Source organism: Propithecus coquereli, unplaced genomic scaffold (genome assembly GCF_000956105.1).
Source record: "Propithecus coquereli isolate 6110/MARCELLA unplaced genomic scaffold, Pcoq_1.0 Scaffold302, whole genome shotgun sequence".
In the NCBI taxonomy this organism is placed as follows: Eukaryota; Metazoa; Chordata; class Mammalia; order Primates; family Indriidae; genus Propithecus; species Propithecus coquereli.
In genome coordinates this window covers 2,378,233-2,389,136 of record NW_012148642.1, presented here as the reverse complement: position 1 = coordinate 2,389,136, position 10,904 = coordinate 2,378,233, and the positions used below count along the sequence as shown (strand labels likewise).

Here is a 10,904-nt window from a genome sequence, read left to right as displayed (position 1 = left end):
ATTGAAACAATAACAACTTCTATTTAAGAAGACGCCATAAATAAAGTGTCTTTGGGAAAAGCCTTTCTAAATCTACCTTACTTAAAAATAAAGGTGCCTCGAAATTAGTAGCATTACATTAAGCTGTCCTTGATGCCCAGCAGCAGAATTGCTTATACAGCAGCAGCATAGCATGGTGGTTAAATACAGATGCTTGCATTAGACTTCTTGGGTTTAAGTCTTGATTCTGTCACCTAATTTCTGTGTGACTTTGAGCAAGTTATTGTGCTTCAGTTTCCCTATTTGTCAAGTGGAGGCAAATACTTTATTGTGTTGTTGTGGGGATTAGATCAGTTAACAACTGTAAGGTACCTGGCATAATGATGTATTTGTTATTAGGGCTCAAGTGTCATAAAGGATTGATTACGGTTATCATTGCATCACTACTGTTACCTTAAATTTATATAATACTCTACAAATTTTCAACCATTTTTCATCTCTGTGATTTCACTCTACCATCAGAATACCTACATGGATAGATAAGGAAGGTTCCAGTTCACAGCTTCTGTGAGCCTGGGTTTTCAACTATAAAATGAAGGAATAATCTCCAAGCCTCCTTTGGCTCTAAAAAATCATTTCTATTTTACAAGGAAAAAATTTGAGGCAAAGAGACATAAACTGACTTGCCTTAGGTCACAGACAAGTTACTAGCAGTTAGGATTAAAACCTAGGTCTTGCAGATTAATTTGCATTTCAAAGATATAATAATAATATTTTCCCCAGACTCTCCCTGTATCTAAATTTCTTCTTGGAATTGTAAGCAGACACTTAGGAAGGTAATTCACTTGGGGATCATTTAGAATATTACAGATATATTCCAATGACTGAAAACACCTAACTCATTACCAGCGAATGAGGGAGGGAGTAGAAATATCTCTCTTTTGTGACCATTAACGTGGATAATGATAATACCAGTAATAAAGAAGAAAGAAGTACCTGGGCGAGCAGACCCGGTTGGATCTGAAGAGGCTGAGCTCCTGGAGCTTGAGTGACAATGGGGACTGCATTTTCCATTCGCACGGAATAGCCAGCATGCTTAGAGGGAGAGGCCTGCAATCCTGTTCCAGACAGTGTGAGAGGGAGAGAGGTGTTAGCTGAGGAGGAAAGAACCTTCCTAGCCAGCTGTGTCATCTCTCAACTCCCCTTTGCACCAGTCCCGACCTGACAAGCAGGTAGTACCTGGTCCTTGGGAAGTTTCCCCTTTAGTGTCTAACTTACATTAAAAAAACAGCAAAACTGCTCCCTAAATCTTCTTTTTTTTTTTTTTTTTGAGACAGAGTCTCACTCTTTTGCCCGGGCTAGAGTGCCGTGGCGTCAGCCTAGCTCACAGCAACCTCAAACTCCTGGACTCAAGCGATCCTTCTGCCTCAGCCTCCCGAGTAGCTGGGACTACAGACATGCACCACCATGTCCGGCTAATTTTTTCTATATAGTTTTAGCTGTCCAATTAATTTCTTTCTATCTTTAGTAGAGATGGGGTCTCGCTCTTGCTCAGGCTGGTCTCGAACTCCTGCCTCGGCCTCCCCAAATCTTTTGAAATGAGTATTTTCAAAGGCTAGAAGGTCAAATTAAGGAGTCCATAAGGCCAAGAGTGGGACAGTTATGCTGATAGATTACAACAGGAAAACAAAGGCTTCTGACCATGTCAAAGCAAGGGGTACTGGGGAGAGAACATATGCACTGAAACTGAGCAACCACACACATGCTTGCAAAAATAAATTCTTAAGCTTTCTGTGTAAATTGTAACAAAGTACACAGTCAACTCTAGCATCTTAGGGCCTAAAGAAGAGTTTTGGGGTCAAGGCCAAAGAATCATTTTTGGGAGGAGGCCCTGGGAGGTCCTTTTCAGACAGATTTATATTCTTCCTGTGAACTGGGGCTCTGCTGGCTGTCAGAGACTGGCAGTTTTCTGCAGAGAACCACACAGAGGCTATTTCGTGTGAAGAAAAGCCAGAGTTGACGTCAGCATAACAATGACAGCACAAACAATGTGCTTATTTACAGACAGCTGGCTAGGGACACAGTCCCTGGCAGGTGTGAGAATAATATTGGACGAGACACGAGTCCTGTTTCTAGGTTGGCGACAGTAGGACAGGAGCCCTCAAGTTCAGTGATACCCATGCTCTCGCTGCAAGAAATGAAGAGGGCTTTCCTCCATGGAAGTGAGCGCGACAGGAAACTGCAGGTGCCGCAGCCCTAGGGGTCATCCTGCAGAAAGCAGGCGAGAGGCTGCATCTGCTCGTCCTTACCTTGGAAGCCGGGGGGACACACGATGAGAGCTTGCTGGAACGGGTCAGGCCGGGCACAAATCTGGGCTGTTCCTGTCTGCAGGGGCATGCTCCGCTGGGCCACTGCAGCCATGGATGCCGCTGAGGGCTGGTAGAGTGCAGATTGGTAGTTTAGTATGGAGACTTCGGGATTGGCTAAGGAAATAGTAGCACTGGTGGAGGTGGGAGCCTAAAGGAATGATGGGGATTAAACAAAAAATAAACAAAAATAAAAAATGAGGGAGGTGGTATGTTGGGAGACACGAATCTGAACCAAATAAATGAACTCGAAGAAGAATAAACAAATAAAAACTAAGAGCAAAAAAGCAAAAGCAGGGAGGAGTAGAAATACAGTTTGAAAGTCTTTGGGAAAAGCAGGCACCTGAGGGCACAGGAGACACAGGACCCCCCGTGGTGTTTACTTTCAGACCTGCTCCTGACATTCATGGGGCCGAAACAAGAGTACAGACAAACACCTGCACATCATTATGTCTAAGTACTGAAAAGTTTAAAATTAGGCTAGAAAACTGTGCAATGAAATGGTCTACCCTCCTATTCTGACAAACACACCTTCCCAACAACCTGGAAGGCCAGGTCTGAGTTGAGGACTCTTGGATGCCTTGGGATCTGCGCTGGCACATGGTGACCGGGGACGGCTGAGCCCTGACTTCCTTCTCCCTGCCCCAGCCCCGTCCCACGACTCGAAGAGCTTGGGGTGCACATATATGGATCTGCCGGCCTGCACGTCACACTTCCTTCCCCTTGGGCCTGACGGTGGTATCCTCCCACAGTGGGTGGACAAATCCAGGAAGAGGCTCCTGCAGGCGCTAAAGGCCCAGGGCCCAGGTACCCAGAGCTGGGCAGAGCAGTACCTGCACCAGCAGGAAAGCCGGAGGGGGGACCGGGGAGGGCCTGCTTGCTCAGGTCTAAGGTGAGTTCTGTTTACAGATACCCTGAGATGGTTGCAGAGCAGTTACTGCAAAGAGATGCGCAGGAGACATACAAAGAGCGGGAGAGAGACAGGCTCAGACTGGCCTGCTTGTCTGCGTTCCGTGCACTTATGTGGCGTTCAGTTACGAAGTCTGGACAGCGGAAGGAAAGATGCTAGTGCGTCCAGAGCACTGAAACAGAGGTGGGTTTGACAGCTACAAGCTGTTCAGATTATGTCCTTTCCTTTCTCTTCCACAGAGAAAGACATCATTTGAGACTAAATTTGTGTGTGACGCAAGGACGCAGAAGGAAAATAAATTCTAACGTGGGAATTCTCTAGTTTCTCCCCATCTTGGCCTTCTTCATACTGATCCTTCAGCAGGATAGGAGGTTACCAACAGCTTCAGATTCAATGTTGTCTACATGAGGTTTTGCCTCTAGAAGTTTACAAGGACTAGGAAACACGGAGGGAAAGAGCCACAGGATACCCTGGGCACACATACAAGTAGAATTTAAAGTAGGGTATGTATGTCAAATATGACAAAAAGAACAAAGTCATTTTACACGTTTTATATACTTAGATTTTGTGCTGAATTTCACTGCAAAGCAAATTAATTTATTTGAAAATAATCACTAAGTGGCGGACATGTTTGGATTTTAAATATGTGTATGTTTTTGCAGCATCACATGGTCCGCTCCAGGTAGCATGGCTGGGAACACGCATGCGCACATGTGGGTATCAGCATCTGTGTTTTGTCACTGATGACATGACTTGCATTTCCTCTGTTTTCCTTATACCACCATTTCTTCTGGAGGCCCCCTGGTGTTTTCCTCCAGCTTGTAATGGTCCCTTTTTCCTCTCGATTCTGCAACATACAACCTGTTTGTTTTACCTTGCCCCACTCTGCATTTTGCTATTCTGCATTTTGATTTATCTATTTTGCTTATGGTCTGTCTCGCCATGGAGACCACGAGCTCCTTGAGAGGCTGAATCTTCCAGCTCATTGAATCTTTCAGATTCAAAGACAAGTGGAACTTGTGTCTGACACGGGCCCAGTCTCCAGTGTGACCATTAGACTCACAGATGGTTTTCCCTGTTTCTAATCCTGCTTAAGGATCAGCTGAAGAAGCACATGTGAGGGTGACAAAGTTTTTCTACTTCTCTATATCCTCTGTAGCTCTTGGAAAGGTAACTAGCCTATCACCTGTCAGAGAGGGGCACAGACAGAACTGGTCAGAGCTGTTGCAGCTGAAAAATAGAAACAATAAGAAAAAGCAAGTTTATTGATAACATGGGTTTTCCAAAAATGGAGGAAGTGACTCCTGGAAGCAGTTGTAGTAGATGTTAAAATGGTTTGACATCTAGAAGGAAGGGGTTTGAGCTTGGCCTATAAACCCAAATTCAAATCCTTGGTAGAGGCTAGGTCCAAACAGTAGAATTCCAAGGAATGTTAGAGAAGTGGCTGATTCACTGGATCAAACAAGGAGTACCCAAGGGAGGACTCCGTATTTGATACGTTACTAACTGCGTAACCTGAAAGTTTTAGAAAGTAGAGGAAGTCAGCTTCCTTGAGATATACTGGATTATGGATTACTGACCCAGCTTCCTTGAGATGTAAAGGAGTATGGATTAGTGACCATTTGGGAAAAAGTCCTTTGGTCAGTCTACTGGATATATGTTAAGGGCAGCAAGGAATTGTTTCTGTAGCTCAATATAAAACTTCTAACATAAAACTATGGATATATTTTATTGCTTCTAAATATCTACATGGGCAAACAACTCCAAAGAACACATGTAGAAAGCAAGCTACCAGAACCAATGAACAAAGAAGTCTTGTTGGATTTAAAGAGCAGACACCACCTAGGAAAGCATTCGAGGGCCTCCGTAAGACTTATCTGGTGCTGTGCGTACATATATTTAAGAGGCTACATTCTGAAGCTAGCTTGCTGGGTTCAAAGCTCAAGGTCATCTCTTACGAACTAAGAAAGTAGCCTTGGGTATGAGGCTTTTTGTTGCTCTGTGACTCAGTTTCCTCCTCTAATATAGAAATGATATTATTAATAATAATACCTATCTGGAAATGCTACTGGGAGGATTAAGAGTTATGACACACTTAGCAGAGTCTGGCATACAATGTGTTCAATATATGTTAGCTATGAATAATGATATTTAATAATAACAGTATCAGCAGAGTGAAAACACAGCTTAGTACTTAAGACTAGGTGTATCCTAATTTTTTTTTCCTGATGTATTCAAAAGTAGGGCACAGTAGAATGCAGGGCAAGAGAATGGAAATCCTGTTCTCAGACCCGTTGACTTTGTAGGATGTCATTTCCTCTTATCTGAGACTCTGGCCCACACACTGCGCTGAGTTACCAGCCACTTTTACTATACCCCAGGCCCGAGCCAGATGTGGATGGTCTCGGTGCTGTGGAGATGACGGCTGTTCTTATTTGATAACTGAAGCCCTTTTAGTTTTGCAGAATCTTTGTGACACTCTTTGGAATGGAGGTGGCCTCCCCTGGTATGGTCAGGGACCCAGGACTACAGTTCTCTGGCCTAGTGGAAAGACAGCCACAGAAAGGACAGCCTGATGGGGACACTCCACCCGACATGACACACATGCCTGAGGCGTACCCTCCCCTCTGCCATTTCTCAGATGCCTTTGATATCGGATGGGGTGGACAGATGGCAGACGGGGATGGGCAGTTTGGGGTTAGGGACTTAAGATCAGGTGTCTCTTGAGGACTGATGGGAAAAACAAACTCTTCAAGGAGGTAATGAACAAAACCACGGTGACTATCTGTCAAGAAGCTCACAGCCTTAGGCCTGGACAGGAATGTTTGTTTCTTTGCACTTTTAAGCACTAGAGAGCATTAGCTCTTCACCAAAAGGAGAGCTTCAGGAACACTAGTGGCCCCCAGGGGGCAGCAGACTTCGGGTGGCCTCTCCTAGGAGTTGAGCCGGGGGACAGATGGCAGGCTGGGAAGGAAAGCGTAGCCTTAGCAGCCCGACATGCTACGTGAGTAGCCTAGAGAAACCAGGTGGTCAGGGGAGCAGCCGAAAAGCAGGAGTCACTGGCTCTTTGGTGACGGGAGGGGACCTGTCTAAAACAGTAGGCAGCCAGATGAAGGTATTGACACTTCAGGTTTACAACATAAACACTCCTCTCCTCTGGAGGGTATGTGTGTGTGTGTGTGTGTGTGTACGCATACAGACACAGGAGTGTTGTCATTGCAGATTGATATTAAGACTGAAAAATCTAGGGACATTTCTTCGGGGGATCTGGGAAGATGGGAGTAAAAGTCTCTTAGATACTAGTGTCATTCTGAGCTAGGACTCGGAGATTATATGTTCAGTAAATATTTCCTGGGTGTCACCCATGTTTCAAGCAGTATGTTAGCTGCGGGATTCTGCCCATTTTCTGCAAAAGTTGGAAATCTGTGAGAAGAAAATCTTAGTTTCCTGGTTCCTTTTAGTTTCAGCTGCTGGGATTCTGGTGACAGAATGATTTTCCCCACGACTTGGAGAAAGGACAGGTTTTGTCTGTCCTGAAAGGAGATCAGGTGGATCCAGCAGTGTGGGGTCAAGGGGAGGGACCTGAACTGGGTGATCACCTGAGTCCCTTCCAGTTCTAGAATTCTTTACCAGGCAGATGTCAGGCATGAGAGGATCAGAGCGACTCCGTCACCCTATTCCCACAGCAGGGCAGAGGAAAGCGGAAAGAACTCCCTTTGCAAGTTTCTTCTGTGACCTTTCGGTGGGGCCAGTGGTCAATCCAAAGAGCACCTGCATCTCCCGAAGGAAATAACGCCGGCAGCAAATACTTTCTTACACAGTTGGACAGGACAGTAGAGGAATTTCGTCTCTGCCTAGGTTCGGTGGGAAAGTACGAGTCCTGGTGCTCTTGCCTCGCAGCACCCCCCCAACCTGTCCCCTCTACTCCCCACTTACCTGGTTGTGGACAGTGGTCAGCTGGTTGTTAAAGGTCATGGTCAGGTTGGTGGACGTGCTGGGGGCCACGTGTGTGATGAAAGGGGTTTTGCTCTGGTTCACCGTGTCATACATATTCACCCGACGCTTGCAAATCTCCATGTTTTGGAAACATGATTTCACGCTGTTTGTGCAGAAGGCAGAGGAATATAGAGACGTAAGGGGAAGGTGAGAGGGTAATGTGGGATAAAGGGGAAAAAACGGAGAAAGAAAAGGAGGGAACGGTTAATCTAGGAAACAAGACAACCAGGGAAACTAAACTTTAGGTCTAAGTTTGCTGGACTTCTCTTGCAAAGTCTATGCATTTGAAAGAGTCAAGGTTATTTACATGAATTTCCCCCAACGTCCTATGACCCTTTCTCTCCATCCTGTATAGGGAAATCTTCCATATGTCACAACAGACCAGACTGCTCTCCCTACATTCTCCTCATGTCACTAATCTGACTACAGCTTCACTGCTCATTCTCAACTCTCCATGTGGTTTCTGGCCCATAAACCAACATGTAAGCCCTCTAAGCGGGAATATTGAACAGCAGCTTACAACCTGCCTCCACTTCCCCGAAGACAACTCGCTCCTGTGCGCACCTTTTCCAACTACCCTGACTCACCAGCACCATCTAGGGGACGGCCAAGGAACTCTCCAACCCAGCACCTCGGCCATGTTGCCGCTGCTCAAGTCTCCTCCGTCTTAAAAACGATCCCCTTCGACCCCTTCCCTGGTACCCCCTCTATTCTTTTCTTCCCTTTCCCGGCCTCACTTGATGAAAGGCTGCTGTCCGTTTCTTTGCCTCTGCTAAGCTGGCTTCTGCTTCTGCCATTCCACTGAGACGGCTGTCACTAAGTCACCAACAACTTCCGAGTTGCTAAATCCAACAGGCATTTTTTCCAGACTCATCTTGCTTGTGTGGCAGCAGATAGATCTTTGTTCAACAACGACTTAACCAGGTACTCCCTTGCTTAAAAATCTTTAATGACTTCCCATTGCTCCTTGGATCAAGACTAAAACCCTTAACATGTGTGGCTTGTCCCCAGCTCATGCCTACACTTCATTGTCTCACCCACTGTCCCCCAAGTCGGGTGCACAGCCCTGCCCGTGGCAGAGTGTCCACACAAGGCAACGCCCTGCCTGCCCACGCCCTCTTCTTCCTCATCCTCACGGGTCACTTCCTCAGGATCTTCCTGGCTTGCCACAAGGAAGGCTCCCTTGAGACAGGCTCTCATTGCACCCTGTGATCGTTCCAGTAACAGCCTGGTGATCGGGGCATCACTTGTTTTATGCCGTTCTGTCCCCTTTGGACAGATGGGGGCAGAGGCCCCATCTGCTTTGCTTACCACTGTACCCCAGCACACAGCACGCTGAATAAATGAACGAACAAATCCAAATCCAAACTAGACCAAGCCCACTCCAGGATGGTTCTGGGAGTAATAACCTTCGCTCCACAGACACTGCTGTTTTAGAAACCTCCCTCCCTGCACAGACACCCAGAACCGGTTCATGCAGCTCTGTGCTCTCCTGTGCCCCACTGTTCCCTCCTTTCAGTATAAAGCCAACTGTGGCCCAGGTCCCCAAATCTAGTCATCCCCCATTTTTATAAATGTTTTATTGAAAAGCAGCCTCACCCCTCTGTTTATGTATTACATCAACAGCTGCTTTTAGCTACGGTGACAGAGCTGAGTAGCTGTGACAGAGATTGTACGGCTGCAACGCCTGAGATATTTACTGTCTGGGCCTTTAAAGAAAAAGTTTTCTGACCCCAAGTATAAAGCACCGAGCAGGAGGACACCTACTGTGTACTATGGGGAAAATCGAGTAAGTGTGTCATGGTGACAAAGGGGTGGTTTAGGGTTTCGATCGGAGTGACTCTCTTATCAGCATCTATGGTCAGCATCTTCTTCAACAGGTCGATGAACTCCCGCCGGTCTGCCTTTTCCACCAACATGTCACTCCCTTCCAAATCTGTCGTCATGTTCACCTGGAAGCAAGTAGGGACAGGTTACCAAAGACGCTAGCATGCCTCCCCTCTCCTGACACCCCAACCGCCCACCCTGCAACTTCCTCCTGATCTCCTGAGCCCCCTCCCAGTTCCCAGGAGACTGTGCTCTACCCCTGTGGAAGGTGCCGCCCATGTGTTTTTATTGCCCACAGGATGTGGCTTTTCTCTCTGCAGGGAAGGCGGAGGTGGCCATGCACCAGCAAGGGGAGAGGGCCGCTGCTGGGACCTGCAGATATATCTAAATGACAGCACGTAAACTGCTCCTGCTTTAATCAGTTATGTTGAAATGCAGCGCTCATCACACCTCATTAAAAATAACCACAAGATGAAAAGAATTCTGGAGACCGGTTGCATAATAATGTGAATGTACTTAATACTATTGAACTGTACACTTAACAGCTGAGATGGTAAATTTTATGTTATGTGTGTTTTGCCACAATTTAATTCTTTTTAAAAAAAGAATCACAACCAAGCAGTAGAAAATAAAATGCAAAAGAAACGGTTTATATATTTCACCTTTAGAGAAAAATGGAAAGGCCTAAGTACACCCTTCCTGTCTACAGTGTATCATCCTTCTCTTGGCTTCTAAGGTAGGGCCAGAATTATGAACATTTTATTCTCTCTGTTCACTGGGGTCACCTTTGGCCAAGACAGGCAGGATATCTGAACACAGGATTTTTCTCCCAAGAGCAAGTCTATACTAGGATAGCCTTTAAAAGGTTTGTTTTGTGGTGATATTTTCCAAGATATGCTCTGGAAACCAATTTCAGTTTTCTCAGAAAATCTAAGCTACTAATCAACTGACAAGTATACTTATACTTTACTCAGAATCATGATTTTTGGTTACACTCACCTACAGTAAGAGGTGTGCTAAGTGTTTATTGGTCTGTAGCTTTGTTTCTTATTGCTTTAAAGAAAAAACTCACTTTGGGTTGCCCTGATTTTAGACGAATCTTCACACTAAAAGTAACTGAAGTTCTAGAATTTTCTCTGGGGCTCAAGGGTGAGAGTCTATAGCTCCTGCCAGCGAGCTGAGACTGTGTAGTGGATTGAATTGTGTCCCCCAAAACGGTAAGTTCAGGTCCTAATCCCCAATCACTGTGAACGTGACCTTGTTTGGAAATAGGGTCTTTGCAGACAAGTTAAGATGGGGTCACACTGGTTTAGGGTAGGCCCTAAATCCACTGACTAGTGTCTTCAGAAGAGAAAGGCAAGGGAGCCTGGATACAGAGAACAAAGAGACACAGGAATGAAGGCAGTAAAAAGAAGGAGGCAGAGATGGGAGTGATGCAGCCACAAGTCAAAGAATGCTGAGTGTTGCCCAGAGCTTCCAGAAGCTTGGAGACACATGGCTGCTTTTTCCCTAAGGTCTTCAGCAGAAACATGACCTTGCTGCAACCTTGATTCCAGATTTCTAGCCTCCAGAACTGAGAGAGAATAAATGTCTGTTTTCTTGAGCCATCCAGTTCTCACTGTACCTTGTTATGGCAGCTCTGTGACACTAATGCCCTGAATTGCAGGCATTAAACTCGCATGTACTAATGGGCTGGGATCCTTCTGGGGAAAACATCAGTACTGTTTTACAAATGGAACCAATAAACTGAAGCTGTTTTTAAGGAGCTAGAATAAGGTTTTAAAAATGTTCCACAAACCAAATGGTATTCTTACTAAAGCTGCCAT

The 10,904-nt window shown here is 45.7% G+C and overlaps 1 protein-coding gene across 4 annotated transcripts in view; it reads right to left on the bottom strand.

Moving 5' to 3' along the window:
- HIPK2 (homeodomain interacting protein kinase 2) overlaps positions 1–10,904 on the bottom strand; it is a 126,605-nt gene that overhangs the window by 41,897 nt on the left and 73,804 nt on the right. For 2 of the 4 annotated variants that reach the window (XM_012649772.1, XM_012649773.1), the window contains exons 5-8: positions 9,019–9,203; positions 7,192–7,354; positions 2,289–2,496; positions 976–1,097 (exon numbers count right to left, since the gene is read on the bottom strand). In XM_012649772.1, the coding sequence (XP_012505226.1) occupies positions 976–1,097; positions 2,289–2,496; positions 7,192–7,354; positions 9,019–9,203 (678 nt within the window). The remainder of the gene's footprint in view (positions 1–975; positions 1,098–2,288; positions 2,497–7,191; positions 7,355–9,018; positions 9,204–10,904) is intronic. The other 2 variants (XM_012649774.1, XM_012649775.1) reach the window with 1 other exon arrangement.